Source organism: Pithys albifrons, chromosome 1 (genome assembly GCF_047495875.1).
Source record: "Pithys albifrons albifrons isolate INPA30051 chromosome 1, PitAlb_v1, whole genome shotgun sequence".
Classification (NCBI taxonomy): domain Eukaryota; kingdom Metazoa; phylum Chordata; class Aves; order Passeriformes; family Thamnophilidae; genus Pithys; species Pithys albifrons.
In genome coordinates this window covers 7,487,889-7,506,806 of record NC_092458.1, presented here as the reverse complement: position 1 = coordinate 7,506,806, position 18,918 = coordinate 7,487,889, and the positions used below count along the sequence as shown (strand labels likewise).

Genomic DNA, 18,918 nt, shown 5'->3' with positions numbered 1-18,918 from the left:
CAGACCAGGCTTAGAGCAAACAAGATACAAATCTCGCAGAGTTACTACTCTTCAGCTCTTGAATATTGAACTACTTACATACATTTTAATACAGAGGAGGGACCACAGTTTAAACCTCTATGGGAAGGATATCTCCTTCTAGGGTTTCCAGGCTGCCAAGCAGCACTGAAGCCCAGAGGTGTTTTGGGACTCCAGGCTTCTCCAGCCTGGGATGATCCTCACCCTGCCAATCAGAGTAACAGTCAGTGCTCATTTTGTGGCTTTCTCCACACATCTATTGTAAAATTACAAGAGAGAGGACAATTCCCTTACTTTTAGCCCTCCATCACTAGATGAAAATGCAGCTTGGGAGTCCAGATCCAATTCTCCCTGATGCAATTTTATTTGGAAAATCACTCACTGGGGAGACAAGTTCCGCTCAGGACCTTTGCTGGGACCCCAGACAAGCTTTGGGTACCATTTTCCAGGGCAACAGCATGGAAAGTGCTGAACCTAATCAGAGAGCTACTGTGATGCCCAATTACCCCACAGGTATTATTTATTTATGTATTAGAAACTTACTAATAGTTACATAAAATTGCAGAAGGACAGTAGCAGTGTCTGATTCATCTTTATCCATAGTTTTGTTTTTCAGATCACTTTATACAAGCAAACAAAAAAAAATAATCTATCCAAGCCTTTACAAAAAAACTATTCAAGGATCAACACTTGACTCTTTTTCTTACTACTTCTCACAGCTTGATTCTCAAATGCTTTACAGCAGAAAAGCTCCTACCAAAGTCTTGTGTGAATCAGTAGTAATTCCTCACCACAGTTTCAAGACCAGTGACTAATTAAAAGTAAAGCTCATTGCAGTCTTGAATCACAGCAGCAAACACTGGTATGGTATTGCTGTGAAGAGGTTAGATCACCAAAAGCAAAAAGAAGCAATTTAACCCCTCAGTTAACAGGACTTGCTCCAGATATTCAGCCAAATCTATAAAGTTACATTTGAAAGCAAATACAAACACCCAGTATCTTTCTTCACAAATTCTTACTTATTTTGCTTCCTCTGATCTTAGTAAATAATTGAGTGGACAAGTAACATGAATGATTCAAGGGTCAGTACAAATGACATGAACTGTCACCATGGAAAGTATTAATATACTTCATAATAAAAGTACGTACTCTCATTTTCAATTTTGACTGAAGTGATGATTTAAACAAAATATATTTTAAAAATTTTCCCCCAGCATTTCACTAAAAATCTAACAGCAGTTTAGAGATGGCCTCTTTCTAAGCAGAAGTGTGTGCATGTAACTTGAAAAGAAATTCAGTGTTTATGTCATGGGTACCCTTACAGAACAGCTCTTGCACACTAAAAAGAACAGTGTCTGCTGGCCACAGCTCCCAGGTTTTTTTTTCCTTATTTTCTTTGCCAGAGCAGAGGCTGTGGCTGCAAACTGGCCTGTATACTGTCACTAGCACCCTGGATGCCACAGTTTGGAAGCCCTCACCTTAAGGCTCTTCTGCCGTCAGCCTTCATTTCCTCAGTGTATTGGCAAGACCTCAGAAAGAAAATGAGTATATGACAATGGGAACAATGGTGAAATATTTCGAGGTTCTGACAACCACTCCTTCATTCAGTATTCCACTCTCCTTCAGGAAACACCTCAGAACAAATTAACATACATGTGTTTTTAAATGAGTCATATTTTGCTGGAAATGAAAAGCACTAAGAAACAACTCAGATCCATAAATGAAAATGTATTTCACCTTTATACATGCTATACAGGTCATGCAAATACAGAAATCTACAGGTTATACAATGACACCATAATAAAATATAGTATGACATTTGTCAAACACAATGTATTACAGCAAAACAAACTGCTTCTGTTTGTTTATTATTTAGGGAATAGATGAAGGACTAATTTGGAAGACACAGTACCATGCTACAGCTTACTGCACAGTTAAAAGAAAGTATTTCTTTGAAGTACACCAACATAAATAAACCTGGGTTGTTGGAGGTATGATTTCTTTATGCATTGCACATAATGTCACTGGTTACTTCCCCACTGCTGACTTTAAAGAACACAAGAACGGTGCTACAACTCAGCTCACTCTATACTGTGAACTCCCTTACATGTGCAAACAAAACCCAAAACCTGAAAAAAGAAAAAAAAAAACTCCAAAAACTAAAACCAGACCCCCAAGTTTTCACTTCTTTTGTATTAGTGTCCAAAGAGAGTTTTATTTAAAATTTATTCTTATAAGGAACTAGACAAAATTGTCCTCAAATCAGCATAATGGTTCACCAACAGAAATAAAGTTAACACTGTATGGCACATGATGTCTAGACTGTTCGTCCTGAAATGAACTGTTCCATATAGATATTTACAGAACTTTAAGGGTCCCCCAGTCCCCCATATATGTCTTGGCCTTTGTGTTTCTGCTGCAACATTCACATATTGTTTTGCTGCTGACTAAATCTCATTTTGCTGAGCCTATAGAAGACAAAATACTTCTCTATGTGATAGAAAGCCTGCTGGTATCAATGAAGTGTCTGCATCTTCAAAGGTTAACATATTATCCCACCCTTCTGACCATCACTTGGATCTACGACAGCTATACTACATATATATTAAAGGATTACACCAGGCATTTTGCCTACTTTGCTTACAGGTGTTACACAAATATGTTTTCAAACACATAGATGCTCCCAGACTAATTAATATTAACCAGTAAGTGCCACTAGTGACTAAAAGTGTCAACGTAACCATAACGGGATAGTTCCCACACTCAGTAAGAAGGTTCTTTTGATTCCAGCAGTTGGATAATTTTCAAGCCTCTTCAGCTATAGTTTTGAATGATACACCTCATAAAAGTAGCAAATAACTCCTTATTAAAGACAAAAAAAGATAGGCACAATACTACAGTATATTATTTTGTTTCAATGCACTGTGGGCAAACCCCATCCTTATTTACAAGAAAAAGATGTCTAAATAGATGCATGATAAAGTTTAGGGAAGAATTACTTCAAAATAAAATGCACAGGTAAAAATCACAGTGAAGTGTTGAGATGAATCTTAAATTAAAAGTAAGTGCTTTATTAGCAGCTAAAGCTCAAATTCTAATGCACACTCCATCTTCCCTGAAACCATCAAGGCTCTAGATCATTGGTTTTTACCAAAAGCAGCCAGTTAGTCAACATATTTATTCCCTGGGAAGACAAGTTATATCAGCTCTGATTATTTGAAATCCAGTGTTCAAGGACTGCAGAAAGCTTTTTCAAGTGACAAGCTCATATTGTACTGCCAGTAGCATCACAGGGATATGTATCTCCTCCACAAATTGTTACTGCTGTCAATTAAAAAGAGAAGAATATCAAGTCAGCCATGCAAGTTAGATGACCTCAGTTTTGCAACTTAGAATATACTCTTTAAAAAAACCTGATTGTGACACTGTACTTTGACAGTGCCCCTGAAACCTACTGTGGTTTTTTACTGTGCTGGTTTTATACCATACATGACTCTATACTGTGCTGCAAGTATTTACAGCAGCAGAAAGGAGTAAGCAGCAACAACTACCATTTCCTAGACTGACCCCACTTTTACCTGTTTTAATCATGCAAATAGGCTCCAGAGATATATAGAAATGGTATTGTATTAATTAAAAAAACAACTCTCCTCACTATATGCTGAATGCATAAAGGAAATGGTTCCATTTACCAGATACTTGTGGTTGCTATGATACATCAGGTTGCATATGATGCCAATTTGCAAATATGAAAGACAATGCTGAATTTAGAGATCTAGGAGACAAGCTTTCTTCCTCTCTTCACTCTGCTGTGTTCAGCTGCTGTATCTTTCTGGGAAGCTAGTAAGCATCACAGCAATTTATCATAGCTAAGATGTTTATCACAATACTGTACCTGTATCTGTTCTGCTGAAAAGCGAGGCCGTCAACAGATAGAATTGAGTGTATTTTCCTGTCCTGGACTGTTAAATCCCTCAATCAAGTTTTTGTTACAGTCATCTAGGCTAATGGTGTCACTGGACATCTTGGAGTAGGTAGCTTGTCCTGTGAAATCCAAGAGGTCTTCAAGAGCCTTGGCATTACTTGTCCCGTTTTGGTCCAAAGAAACACCAGGCATGAGTTCATTCATGGGTGAATATTCAGGAATAGAAATAAGTTCTTCTTTTGAGACTGGGCTATAGGAAAGATAAACAAAAGAAGGTTGGTAAATAAGAGATGGGTAACTTTCCATTAAGTAACAATCAAATTAAACTTCTGACAGTTCAGAATCTTATTTTAAAGACCAGCTGCAGAGAGACTTTACCTAAAATATGTCCTAATCCAAAGAAAAAGACATTCTTTGAGGATGGAAGGTCATACCTAATCCATATCCCTTAATGACGAAGGTTTGTGGTAGCTGTGTGATGTGAGCACTCCTCTCCTAAATCACATTTCTGGCAGTTTACTGAACTGAGTTTACTGATCACTCATTATTTCAATCCCTGCACCATTCTCTTCCCTAATTGTTTATTGCACCTTTCAAATTACTCTCCTGACCCTGCAAGCATTTGCTTAAAGCACTCACATTTCACAATTTAGATAAAAAGTGATTTCTTAAGACCTAAAAGGGATTTCTTAACACCTTATGATATACTTCAGACATAAAAATCCCGTAATTAAATTTAAGAAATGCTGCAACCAGCTGCTTTGCTGAAGACTAGTAAGGCTAGAGCATTTTAGTTTGGAGTACAGAAGGCAGTGGAAACATTTCAAAAGATTTCTAAAACCATGATGGGGTGGGGGATGAGTTGAGGGCAAAACTATGATGGCAGGAAATACTCCAGCACAAAACCTAAGGGGTGCCCAACGCCACCATAAGAAAGTGGCTTTAATACACATCAAAGCACATAATTTGCCCAGTGAGACTGCACTGTAACACTTGTTCCAGGTCAGTCCTGAATGCAAACATTATCAGCAGGTCAAAAAACAACAGCTGGACAAACTTATGGGCAATGTGGCAACCAGTGGCTATTTAAAAGGCCAAGGCAGAGTTGCACCCTCTATTATCCCTAATGCAACACTTCAGTGTGGCTTGGATTGCACAAAATGGTGGGCTCAAGTACTTTCCCTAAATAGTTTTATTTACTGATACTCTCCAAGATGAAATAATGGGCTACATGGAGTTCTGGTCTGTCCCAGTAAGGCATTTTCTATGTATTCATGTATCTTGACTGGAAATACTGAAACAGTATGAGGTGTAGATGTCTTACTCATTAAGGAAAAACTGTATAAAAATTCCATGTTTAAAATTGTCCTAGCAGCCTTAAATTAACTGCCTATATGTAAAAATATGTAAATAAAAATGCTTAAATTAAAATTTTTAAAAAATCCTTCTTTTTTGAACGTCCTTCATCAAAATCCAAGAGTATTTAAAACCACAAAGTTATTTACTGATTTCATATGAATTCCACTGTTGGTAGATATGGTCTGTACCTCACATCCATGGACTGAACCTCATCTGTTGAATCTTCCATGCTGTTGGATTTCCCATCAACAGCTTCCAGCTGAATAAGTCCCGGAACTGACTTCAGTCCATTAGCAACTACATCTTGGGAAGGGATTACAGAGGCAGCACTTTCTAAGCTTTTATTTTTCAGGCAGGTTGCCAATCCATTGATCTCTATAATAGAAGGTTAGAAATCATTACAGTAGAAACTTCTTTATTTAAAAAACTAGTTTATAGATGGAGTAGAAAGGAAGACTGACAATGCAGTAGGACTCAGGTTACTCCATGACTCATCATCCTGTAGTGTCATTCCTCTTTTCCACTCCAAAAATGCTGTTTATGCTACACCTTTTAAATTTGAGGAAATAAGAAGAGAATGTTTTATCTTTTATGTCATGTACTAAAAGTCTTAGCCTGGGGAAGTAAACAAAATATAGACAAATGTCAGATATGTGCAATTTATTTAATACTTTAAATTCATATGCTTTTTTTTTATAAAGTCAAATTAAATGTAAGATTTAGACCCATGCTATAAAAAGCTTGCAAGCCTGGTTGTGTGCAAATATTTTCTACCTACAAAATTGGAAGATAGATTGCAGCAACAAGACATATTGGCAGATTAAAACTTTCCATTTACAAAAATGCTACCACAGGCACTAAAATGGAGAAATTTTCTTCTGCTTAAGTGGCAAGGCAAAGCTGTCTCTAGTTTCTAACCTTTGTCACTGATGCAAATGTACCTGTTCTTTAGAGATGAAAACAAAGAACTTACAATAATACACAGTGCTCTGCCTCAGATCACAGAACCCTGAAGAGAATCAGCTGTGAAAATAGGTCAGAAAAATATGGCAATTTTTACCTGGCTGGTTGAGAACAAAGGCCTTTGGTTGCTTTTCCACATTCAGAGTTGATGGTATCTCCAGTTTTGGCTCTTCCTTCTGAAATGAAGTAATGACTCAACTGTATTAGAGGAAGGACTGTAACCTGCATGGAACTGACTGGACTCAAAACTTGTGAGAGTGCCCAGGGGCACTGGGTGACGAAGGCCATCAACAGCAAGACAGAATTTTTTAACTCCCCTTTTTAATTAAGCATAGCTTTTTTTTTTAACTTAAAAAGAAAACATTCTCTGAAAGTCACAGAAGAAATAGTTTCCTTAGTAGACTAGAAGTGACAACCTGACTGTCACTTCTTAGCTGGACACAACCACCTTGTTTTCAATCCTACATTCCTGACAGGCTTAACAAGGAGAGCCCACTAATTCACTGGCTGGTACAAAGCAGGAAAAGACACACCAACAGCAGCAAACCTTACAGCTCCAGCATCCAGGAACGGGCTGTGGCCACTTTGCTGGATAGTGAGGGGGGTTAGTCTGCAGCAGCTGCACAGCTGTGTCTCTGCAGCAGGGGCACAGCAATGACTGTGACACAGCAACAGTCATTCTCAGTTTGAAAGGCAACGAAAATTTCTGTCTAGAGGGTACTCAAGTATACTTACTAACAGGGAACTACTCTAGAATTTAATTTCCACATATGGCAATAAAACAAAACAAGAAAAAAAATCATGCAGCCAGTTTTGTACCTTTTCTGGTGTTTCACTCTTCCTTGTTCTCTTCATTATTTCATCTATTCTCTACAAATCAAAATAAATTGGAGGATGAGACAGCAGACAGAATATTTAACACAGGAGGCAGAGAGGAGGAAAAAAAAGACAAAAAGACACTTTTCTTTACTGTCATGGCCTCATCCCTGCCTGTCTTGGAGAAGGGAGAACAAATAAAAAAATAAAGAAAATGAAAGGTAGAAAACATCTTGGAGCTGGCTTTCACCTATCAGATCTCACTGAACACGACCTTCTCACTAGATGCACTTTAGAAACAAGCATTTTAATACCAATTGTTTGCAGTTATGAGTTATGGAACAAAGCATTTATTTAAAACCAACAGCAATTATTTTAATCTAGCTCTTCTTCCAACTATTGCCACACAGTTCCTTTAAAACTAGTTAGTGTTTTTGGAACAGAAGAGAAAATTAAATACCTGAAGCTATTCTTGCTGGAAATGTGTGAGGCATTATCCTAAAATACTTTTATTTTCCTTCTTTGTTCTTTTAAAAAGGACACTATTTCAGCTGTAAGACACTTTGGTTTGGTGTTCTAATCTGCAACAGAAACAAGCTTCCAGTGCAGTGGCAAACCATTAAAATGTATTGGAATATATGGATAGATAACCTTTTGTAACCAGACAGGAGTTCTGCAGCTGTTCTCGTTTCCTGCCACAGAGTTGCAGACAGACCTCATTTATGCAGCTCCAGCCATCTCCTTGTGCAGCAGTGGCCACACAGTCCTGCTGCCTCTGGATCATGCAACCAGAGACAAGCCAGGTGGGAGAAAAGCTGTTTGTTAATCACATACATTTCTCAATTAATGACAGAGAACTTTTGTTTAAGTTTTAAACAAAGTCACTCATGTCACTCATGTTCCTCAGTAGTTTGTGGTGTCCTGGGTTGGGCAGCAATTGACATTTGCCCTGGCATGCCATTCCCTGTTTGTCTCAGGCATTTATTTAACTTTTCAGGTAGTGGCTCATTCTGTGTTTGCTCAGTGCCCAGTAGAAAGTCACTTGTTAGGCAATTACACTTTGTTACATTTTGTTACACACTGTTACAAATTTTGATGTTCACACTCCCCTAACATGCAAGTAGCAAATACTAAATTTCGTATAACTATCCATAATCCCTCCAGTAATAGAGATTATTGGGCATGTCCTGGATTATATATTATAAACAAGAAATGAAGCATTATCTTGAGATGCAAATATCTACCTTCTTCCGTTCCAGCCTTTCTTGCTCAATTTGCTGCATGATTTGTTCCCTTTCAAGACGAAGTTGTTCAGCTGCCTCACGGGCTTTGATTTCTGCTTCTTCCCTCTAATCAAAAGTGTAAAATATGACAGGGCTATTATTTATTTCAGGAAGATTACCCAATACTATAAAGTATTTATTAATTTGTATATAAAGTTTCACATTTCTGCTTAAGATGGTACCTGTTTCTCAAGTTTGGCCTGGAGCTCTTTTTCTTGCTTTTCCTTTAGCATTTGTTCTTCCTCAGCTCTTCTCCTGGCTTCCTCTTCTGCTTTCTTTCTAGCCACTTCTTCTTCATGTTTTCTTTCCTCTTCCTTCTTACGAGCTTCTTCTTCCAGACGAAGCCTTTCCTCTTCTGCCTTTCTTTTCTGTTCCTCTCTTTCAAGCCTGTAAGAAATATAACAGTATGCTTCAACTTGTTTAGCATGAATCCTACTGTGTCAGTAACTGATAACATATGCATTAACACACATTTTCATGAAAGACGCCGAGACAAATTGAGGAGGTTGAGCACGTGCGCAGGATACAGGCTGCTATCAAATTTTTACTCCAATCTTATTTTCAATGCTTAAAATATTTCATAGAAATTAAAATTTCCGTTGAAAAGACAGGTATAATCAAAGAAAACATTTCCATTCTAATTTCAATTAATAAAATCAAGCTTCAAGAATAAAAACATCCCTCTTCCCCTGTACTTGACACTCAGAATGTTGGTATCTATAAGTAAGCAGGTTCTTCTATCCTTTGTTTCAGCTGAAGATAAACAGATTGGATGAGTAGCAGCAAAGTCCACAAAACACAGTGAAACAGTAGAAAGAGTGGGTCTCAATCCCCCCTGTGTTGTTCCCTGGCCCACTGAGGGACATCATACTCCTTTGTCACCACAGTCAAGAGTTGGTTTGTAAGTGATCATTCTTACTGTTTTATCAGGGACTCAGCATGAATGTGGCAGGAGCTGGTGATTCCACTCCCACCCACTCCCCTGTCAAGTTTCTAATAAGAAAAAACAAAGTTGAATCTAGACAGGCACAGTTAATGATTTACTATTAGGGGTTTGAAGAAAGGGCATGATTTGTTGACACGTGAAACCAGCATCCCATGCAGACAACAACATAAAAGGTTGTTCAGAGAATAAGCCAGAGACAGGACTTTGCTGCTTAGGCACAGCAACCTTCGTTATGCCCACACCCCTAAAGCCCTCAGTGCCTACAGCAGAGCTGGGCAGGAATGTTGCTATAGTAAAATCAAAAGTGAGCAATTCAGATCTATAGAAAACCCTGTGAGACTGAGCTATCAGCCAGAAGCAGCAAGGAGCTCAGCTGCTGGTGGCTGATAGGGAGGAGGTTACTTCCCAAGAATTCACATAGTAAGAATTCACAAGACTCTGCAGGTGCATGAAAACAGTCAGGATGAAATAATATGAACATGGGACTTGTGAGAGAGAGGTTTTAACCAATTGAAGTATTTAGCGTGGTGGTGTGTAACTCTTTCAGCCAATAAGCTGCAGTTCTAACCCTATATAAACTGTGTGCTTTGTGTATTAAAATGTCTTCACTATGAATCTCATAGATTGTGTAGAGTCCAGTTCCTCCGCTGTTTATTTTTAGTTTACTTTACAGGAAGATGAACTTCAGGTTAATTTGTTGAATGATACAAACCTTTCCATTTACTGCATAAAGTACTACTGCAAGACTGTTCCTTCGACATGATCTAGCTCATTTAAAGCTGCCTCAAATATTTTTTTATGATGCAAAATACTTTAGATATGTCCAGACCGCAAAGTCCAATGCAATGTGGACATATCTGAAGTACTTGGGTAAGTAATAGTTTTTTCAGGCTTCTTAAAAAGGTCAAATAATTATTTTCTAACTTCACTGCTCATAGAGACAGCAAAAGGTATTAATGAACTATGAGGCTGAGATTAAGGAAATTAATAGTTACACGTAAGCTCCCATGTGATACTAAAACTACTACAGTTTCAAACATATTCAATGATACAGTTTTAATTATTAGGTAATAACTTCCACAGAGCAACAGAGATACCTCTCCCGTTCTTCTCTTTCCTGTCTCTCCTTTTCTTCCTGTTCCTTTTGCAGGCGAGCCTGCCGTCTTTTTTCAGACAGAATTTTTGAAGCCTCTTCTGCATCACTTGTTCCTGCCGTGACCTTCCCTAGGAGAAGAGGGATGGAAAGTTAGGCAGGGACCAAAGACAGTGCCCAGCAACTCTAGACTCACACAGAGGCTGAAATGGGCCTGGTTCACATTGGTAAGACACCTTTTTAAAGCACATTTCAGCACTTTCAGCAGATAGAGTATGGAATAGGTAAGGGCATCCCTGAATTTCAGCATTCTCACATCCTCATTAGCAACTGGGTTTGGTACTTAAGTGAAAACTGTATTTACAGTTTCCAGTATGTATCTTTACACATCCTCATAAGGCTGTGATGCAGCAGCTTCATGAAGAGAACAGCTCGTCACTGTTTAAAAGTCTCAGGGACCCATAATATCTTGCAGTATATTCTTGCACCAAGGCTCACCTTCACTGCTGTCAGTCTTGCCAGCAGAAGGCACGTGCTTCTCAGGAGCCACCTGGGCTGCTTCATCGGTGCACGCTCCTGGGGACTTCTGGTGACTGACATTTTCTTTCTCCTTGTCTGCTTTCTTCTTAGGAGTTTCCTGGTTGAGATTAGAAGTGGCACGATGCTTCACAGGAGAGGCTGGATATTGTTTGGTGTTTTTAGGAGACTGAGGGTAAGTCTTTGAAACTGTCCTAATGAGGGAAAACAAAAATCAAAAGAGGCCACGGGTTATACAGCTTGGAATTGAACTCTACATACGTCATTCTTCTTTCTTGTGTCTGACTACATGGGAGTACCCGCTGTGTTGCACAACACTGAACAGAACCACTTGGATACAAGTAATCACAACCTGAAATGTAGGAAATTGGCATGCAAGCGCACATGATTACAGAAAATTCTCATTTAAATAGACCAGTAATGCTGTCTGAGGTCTAGGCGAGAGATAGGAAATCAGGGACTACCTAAACCCATGATTTCAGTAATGACCATCTCATAACAATTCTGTCAAAATTACTGTATTCTACAGTTGTTCTCAACATTTAAAACCAAGCTATGGCTGCTGTGAGAAATGCTGACATTTTACCAATAAAATTTAGAGGGGTCAAAGTCGTCAAAGCAAAACTAAACTTTTATTTAACAAATTCAACTGAATCAGGTGTGACCCCCTGGCCTAGGAGACAAACCCAGAACAAAAAGAAACAGAACTTTTTATACCCTTTCCCCGGCCAAAAAGTCCCTGCCTCCATTTCCTACTGGCTGAGAATTGGGGTTCACAGTCTGGCCCGGTTTGCTGCCTGCCCAAGACCGGGTCCCCCTCCAAAGGCGTGAAAAACGGTTGGGAACTTAACTACCCCATCCCCCTATTCTCTTACAGTTCCTTTAGCTTCAGCAAAACCCTAATTCTGTCTCTAACAGCTGCTTTCTCTCTGCAGAAATTATAATGAGATACAGCGTGCTGCTTTCATCTGAATACCACCTTGCCAAACATGTGTCTTTTTCTAATAGTATCTGATTATCAAAAAAAGCACCAAATACTACTACATACAAAACTGAAGCTGGGTACCACAGAAGGAGACAGAACTGACCAAACCATTGTACCATCACCTCTGCTGTTTGAGTTAGTGCTTTAATCAGCAGACAACGCAACATATTTAAGACTCAAAACTCAGGCTCTGGAATTCTCACAGCTGCACTTGTGGGGATGGTGATGCACAGCAGCAACGCAGCTGTTGCACACTTCAGGTGAAGTGATAACCTCACTTCTGAAGTCAGTTCTGGGATATTGGAAGGGTAAAGATACATGGTATTCACCAAAAATAGGTGCACAAAAAGAGGACAGATTACCAAGAAACATAAAACTACACACAAACACCATTCGTTATTTATGTAACATCAGTACCAGCACTTGTAACATCAGCAAAGGCTGGGCTGTGTGACTACACAGTAACAAGACTACAATTTTAAAATAATGATTCATTAAAATAAATAATCTTACATTAAACTGAACAGTACACAGGTATTTTTAACCTCCTTTTATGGATATGCATTTATGATATAAGTGTATTATCCTTTATCATTCTTTTCACCTACACAATATAGAGTTTCATATACTATAACATGTTTTCTGGACTATACACTCATTCTGGCAGACCACAACATGAAAAACACAGACAACAGCTGAAAAATAATGGACTGGAGTGGCATGTTTTATAGAGATCTAACTATAGCGTTGTGTGGTCAGAGACTATTATAACCGGAACAGCATTTGCATTACAGAGCAGACAATAACAATTAGATGTCTTTCAACTCTGCCCCCAAACTTATGAATTCAGTAGAAGAAAGGGTTCTTTTCCAGCATATTATGCTGCATTTGTAAGAGGGTGAGACACCAGAATACAGGGAGCACATTGAGAGCTGCCTGGTTTGTGGGGAGGAAAACACAGCAGAGCACTGCACCATGCATTCTTTTTTACTCGCACTGAAGAGCCACCACAGACTCCGAGAGCCCTCAGGCTGCAGGAACAGTAGCACCCAACTGAAGTTCAGCTCAGGTACCCTCTGCCTGCAGGCCAAGGAGCTACCTGTCAGCTCAGGTCCTTGCCTGAGCTAAGCTGTATGTAAGCCTGTTCTTCTTGGCTTCCTAACCTGCTGATCCTGACTTGTCCTTGGACTTGCCTCAGTAAGGCCCTTGTTGGCTATCACGGGACTCTTGGTTGACCCTGGTCACCATCACCAGACCTACCCATGGCACTTCTTTTGTCTGCTATGGGATGGGGCCCTGGGGGCAAGATCCCTGTCCTTGTCTGCCCTGCTGCCACCCACTACTCCTGGTGCTCCATGACAGAAACAGGCTTTGGAAGATATGAACAGTCAAGTCTGTTTCCAGTTCTTGAAAAAAACAGCAATGGGAGAAGCCAATAAGATTGGTTGGTGTTGACCCAATCTGGCTTTAGCATTGTCTTTAGATTCCTCTTAAGGATACAGATGGATTTCCAGACCCTTCTGTAGGCAGAGATTTCAAGGCCCCACCTACACGTGTACATCTCACATGTGCCTCATCATGACAGTCATTTCCTACTGTGTTTCATAAAAATATAACCAGTAAATAAAAAGCAAACAACATTTTGCTTATGTTTTTCTGCAGCACAGAGGATGCTTCTTGCTAATTAGACACTTCTTCAAAGCACAGTCCCTTCTTGCTGTCTTTGGTTTACATTTCCAACTTTACCACACGTTCCTTTCAACGCATTTTATTTAACTTGTTGTGACAGTAGGAGCAAAACAGGCTAATAACTAGGGCTGAGTCATTTTCAGTATTAGCACAGAAGTAAATGTTCTCTAATAAAGACATGACAATCAAAGAGGTTGGTAGGAAGGTGTCTAGTCATGAGAACTGTGTACCTTGCACTGCATAGGCATAAGAGCAGACTGGCTGTGCAGCTTACCTGTTGGACTAGAAATGTGTTGAATGTGTTATTTAAGTAATACACCTTTGAACTTTTAGACCTACAGTAATTTTTTCTTACAGCTCTTGGACCAGAAGAACAAGTACAGCTTTGCTTCCTTTAAAGCAACTAAAGGCAAGAAGCATAACAAAAACTGATTACTGCAGTGCAAGGAGTGAAAAGATGAGAAAATCCCTCGGGAATAAGAATAATTTTTCAGAATTTTTACATAATTCATTGGATGCCAGTAGAAAGTATTGAATCAACATAGTTTTCTTCCTTGTATTTAAAATACATCATCAACTTAGCATCTCTAACATTCCTAGACACTGGCAAAACTGTTACTGGAAAAACACTCCTTCTAAATAGTATTTAATTATACTGTTTTACACCAGAAACAGACAAACTTCATTGTGAGGAAAGAAAAATGGGATTATTAAGAAAAAGATTTATAAAAACTTGTATAGGAGTCTGCTTAGGTTTAAAAAACGTTTTATTTTTGACATGGGAGAAAAGGGAAAGGATGTAATGAAACTATGGTAAGAGTTGTGCCTGATGAGGATCAGAGAATTAAGATAACAAATCACTAAAGTCCAAGAAGTGGTAGCAAGTTAGCTGTCTGGCAGCTCACTTATCTCGATAAGTAGAGTTTACAGGGGCATACAGAAGTATGAGAAGCTTCTTCCTCCCTCCAAGAACATAATAGTTTGCTCACCTAACTGCCCTGTGTTGACATGGGGAGAGCAGCAGGTAAGAAGTTGACCCCTACATGCACTGCTAGAGCCTTTATCAGGTGTGAGGATCCACTGATCCTTAAATCACAATGGCTTCCATTTAATAATGAAAGGGATAGCCCATGGTACAGAAGAATGTCTCAGGAAGAGCCCAAGAGGGGTTCTGAGCTTACTTTTGCTAAGCAGAGAAAATGAAGTACAGGTAGCACACAAATCAGAGGTCACATCCATAACTGGCCATAAACAGCACAGGAGAGAACAGTGAGCTTTCTTGAAAGGCCAGGTACGTGACAGGTTGCTGGCTATGGCTGTTCAGAAGGGTGACTGTGAATCAGAAATCTGCAGCAATGCCAGACCTGCATAATTTTTTTCCCTATCTGCCTATTAATTCCACAAAAGCTCTGCTGAAACCACACCATTTCACACATGTTCTCATGCCTGCTTTCCAACATTGCTCTGATCACAAGCTATTCCTGGGTTCTGACATTTCCCTCTGCTATCTGTGATATTTTCTCAAAAGCAGTTTCCTTTCACTCTTAGTTTTGATCTTTTCTGGCAAGAGACTGATTCATTTCTCTTTTACATTTCTTAAAAGAGTACAAACTCAGCTAGGTCTGTAGAATAGTTATTTTGATAGCTGCGTTAGTATGGATGTTTCAGAATTTTGAACTGGCTCATTATCTAGCCAGCTGCTGAAAACCCCCTCAAAATAGTCTTGATCCAACATTCTACCTATTGTTTTTATCTTTCCAAGTCAAAAGAAAAGATCAAGAGTGGTAAATGTAGGGCATATGCAATAAAATCTAAAACTAGGTCAATGCAGGACATAGAGGCTACATCTGTGGGGAACCCACCCTATGCAGACACCATTTGAATAAGTAATTTTTAAAAAATGTTACAAGTTAGGCCTTTTTTTGTCCTACTCTGTGTTCATATTCCATCAGTATTCTGTAATTTGATTGAACATGCACATTTCTGACATTAAAAGCACATCCCACAGGCTGCAGGGGGCTGTCACCCAAAAGAACCACCAAGCTACGGGGTCAGTTAGTGAAACATGAGCAAAGAACAATGACACAGTCTGGGACCTGGAAATGAACCATCAACCACCACCCACCAGCAGCGCTGCAGTCACTTTTCTCTTCCTCCTTGCCCCTTTTTCCTTCTCGTATGAGGTAATGCTTTGGCAAAAGAATGTGACACAGAGGCTTGTCAGAGCTTTCCATTTTTGTTCACTGGCTTATAATATGGTTTATCTGAAGACACTTACAACTAAATCACACTTCGTTCATTCAGTCAGGTGCCATTGATTTCAGAGGGACTATTTTCCCAAAGACATGTGAAGGACACAGGCTTTATTGCCTTCCCAGTCTATAAGAGAGGACACTTACCTATTCTCTGAGGGATACTGCAAGAATAAGCAGATTAATGTATAGATCTTTGAAGATGAAGCATTAAAAAAATTACCAAAACCCCTGGTATTATTGATCTTGTGAAAGATCTGAAGAAAAGGAGCACTTTACACAAGCAGTATCCAGTAGCAATTGACAGAATTAAAGATAATGTCTCAATTATTCAAATTCTAATCCATTAACTTTCATCTTTGTCAGTTGATCCACATTACATTCAAAATAATAGTTTTGGATTTCTTTCTTGTGTGACATTTCATGATACATTTATTCTTCAAAATAACTTCAAGTTTTGAATTCCTTCCATACATTTAACTGTTGCTCAATATAGTTTAATTTTTTTCCCTTTTTCTCCTTTTTACATCTGTATCTATACACTCATTTTATCCTGGATGTTCTGGTTTTGGGCTGATCTTCTTTGCTTTCTCAGTAAAATTTGCACATTCAAACATTAGTATTTTATGTATGTAATTACTGCAATGCTGTTCTGTCATCAATCACTGTCTCTCTTTAGGCTGAAGTTTTATTGTCTTATTTGACCTTGTTTCAGCTACTTTATCATGATAAAAAGATCTTTCTAATTAATAAATAATGAAATAACAAATTAAGAAGACAAGTAATTGCCACTCAGAAACCAAGACAACAACCATGGAGCACTAGGAATGGAACAATACCAAGAAAACTTGAATGTCAAGTCACACACTTTTAAGAAGAGAAATGAATGCAGCTGATTGCCATCAAAATCTCTGGCCATATTTGATTCGCTTCTCAACAGCTTTCAGAGTTCAGGTGCTATGCAGGAACACTGCTAATGCTGTACAATACATAGTCTTATTTCTTGCACAGTATTTTTTTTGGCCATATGGTGTGCTGGCAGAAGATGAAACTTGTAAAAGATTGTTTGGTTTGCAAGCAGAATGAGTATTTGTATACATATTCAGTCAGATTAAAATTACACTGAAATGGCAGGTAATGATCTTGGCTGGTTAGTGGATTTAAATGCAGGTAGTAAGGCTTTTGGAACCTTCCTTCAGATTGTATAATTTTGCCTTTCCATTGAAAATTAACTGTGGAACTTGAGTTGTATGGAAAACTGCATATATTGTATTATTATTATCTATGTTTATGTAATAATTCAGTATGGTGATCAGGACACCTTTTGTATTTTAAAATTATGAGGGGAAGTTTTGAAAGTGCTGAAGCAGAACCGTCTTTCTGCAACCAGTAATAAACATGGATTTAAACTCTATTTACTGTATCTCTCTAAGGTCAAGGAGGGAGTTCTAATTTGGCCAAGTTAAGATTAAATGCTCAGTAATACATTTCTAAGTGTGGTCAGAATTAGATTCTCTTGAGAAAGAGAAGGAGGGAGAAAAAAAACCCTGATCACTACTGTGGCTCACAACTACAGAGAAACCCACCTAAGTAGGCTTCTTAATTCCTCCATGCAGCATCTGTTTCTTCCTCTAAAAACAGTATTCTCTATATTCCTATATTCCTTATAGGCGTGAAAACATTTTACTATAAAAAGGTTATCATAATTTGCACCCCTGGAAAAAAATTCTGCATCTTTGCCTAAGGTTTTATGGAAATCAGTGCTATAAATTAAGGCTGTTCTTCTTTTCATGAAGAACTAAACATCTGTTTCACAAAACCCCTGCATGTCTCTATGATGGTCTACAGTGACCTTTTACATGTCTGCCCATCAAGAAGCACTTGACTCCCTACCTATCCATTTCCCACCAATCATTTTGCTTAACTACACATGTCTCTGGTTATGTCTTATACTGGGTGAATGAACTGAGAGATGCTTTCTGAACATGGAGTATGAGTTCTTGTGGAATAATATACATTTTTATAGCTCAAACTTTTTTCTCTAAATGGCCAAGTGCCACCAGACAATTATGTGCTCAAAACTGTAAAAACCCTAAACGTCATTAACATTTCATATCGTTCCATTTTCCACAAAATGTATATAGTTCAGAATCTGGTGATGTTATGAATTGTACTGAAAGTTTGAGAATTTGTAGCCTTATAATATGACCAAGAATTGTAGTGTCCCCGTTACATGCAGGGGGATGCCTGAAGGAATGCCGAGTCAGATGGTTTCCTGTATGTTGTCTAACACCAAATTCATACACAGAACTCATCCTCCATTAAAGGGCTATGCCCTCACAGCTGAAATAAAAAAGGAACACCAGCTGGTTTTTGAGGCAGAAGACATTTGTCAGAAAGAGGATCATCAAGCCTGGTTCAAAACATGGCCTGCTTAGATCAAAAATGATAAATAAATAAGACAAAAGGATATAATTTTCAAGACATAAGCGGGACCCCTGAACAGTGTATAAGGGGAACAACCAAGCCAATCAACCAGCCAAAAAAATCAGACAACAACTGTAGACATGACTACTTTAACATACTTCTACATTTGAGCCAGACTTAATATTCTGTTCTAAGAAACCTGAAGATCCATTTGCTTAGACTTGAGTTGCAAGCTGTGGTACACAGACTAGAGTTTTCAGCAAAAGACAATCAAGAAAAGCAGCCCAATTGCCAGTAAGCCCAGATATGCTATAGGTCCACAGCTCTGCATAAAAAAATAGTACAAAAAGCAACAAAATCACAGAGGTCTGCAAATAAGCAAAGGTTAAAACTGATTGACACGTAGTTAAGTATATTTATGGCACCAGATGGTTGTTCCAACAATAGGAAGTGCATATATTAAATGCTGGAATTTCTAGTTTGTATTCACGTTGTGTGCACTTCTTCACTTCAGGCAGTTTCTTCAAAATCAAATAAAACAAAAGCATACTTAAAAATAAATGTTAAATAAAATTTCACATCAATTATGAAATGCACTATCATATCAAAAGACTGAGAAAAAGTA

General features: G+C 38.5%; 1 protein-coding gene across 5 annotated transcripts in view; it reads right to left on the bottom strand.

The window, feature by feature from the left end:
* Positions 1-1,731: 1,731 nt before the first annotated feature.
* Positions 1,732-18,918, bottom strand: part of MAP7D2 (MAP7 domain containing 2) — an 86,170-nt gene continuing 68,983 nt past the window's right edge. For all 5 annotated transcript variants that reach the window (XM_071553291.1, XM_071553072.1, XM_071553005.1 and 2 more), the window contains 9 exons: positions 10,902-11,134; positions 10,408-10,534; positions 8,547-8,751; positions 8,326-8,430; positions 7,085-7,135; positions 6,363-6,441; positions 5,491-5,677; positions 3,914-4,193; positions 1,732-3,342 (listed from right to left, as the gene is read on the bottom strand). In XM_071553291.1, the coding sequence (XP_071409392.1) occupies positions 3,944-4,193; positions 5,491-5,677; positions 6,363-6,441; positions 7,085-7,135; positions 8,326-8,430; positions 8,547-8,751; positions 10,408-10,534; positions 10,902-11,134 (1,237 nt within the window). In that variant the 3' untranslated portion in view covers positions 1,732-3,342; positions 3,914-3,943. The remainder of the gene's footprint in view (positions 3,343-3,913; positions 4,194-5,490; positions 5,678-6,362; positions 6,442-7,084; positions 7,136-8,325; positions 8,431-8,546; positions 8,752-10,407; positions 10,535-10,901; positions 11,135-18,918) is intronic.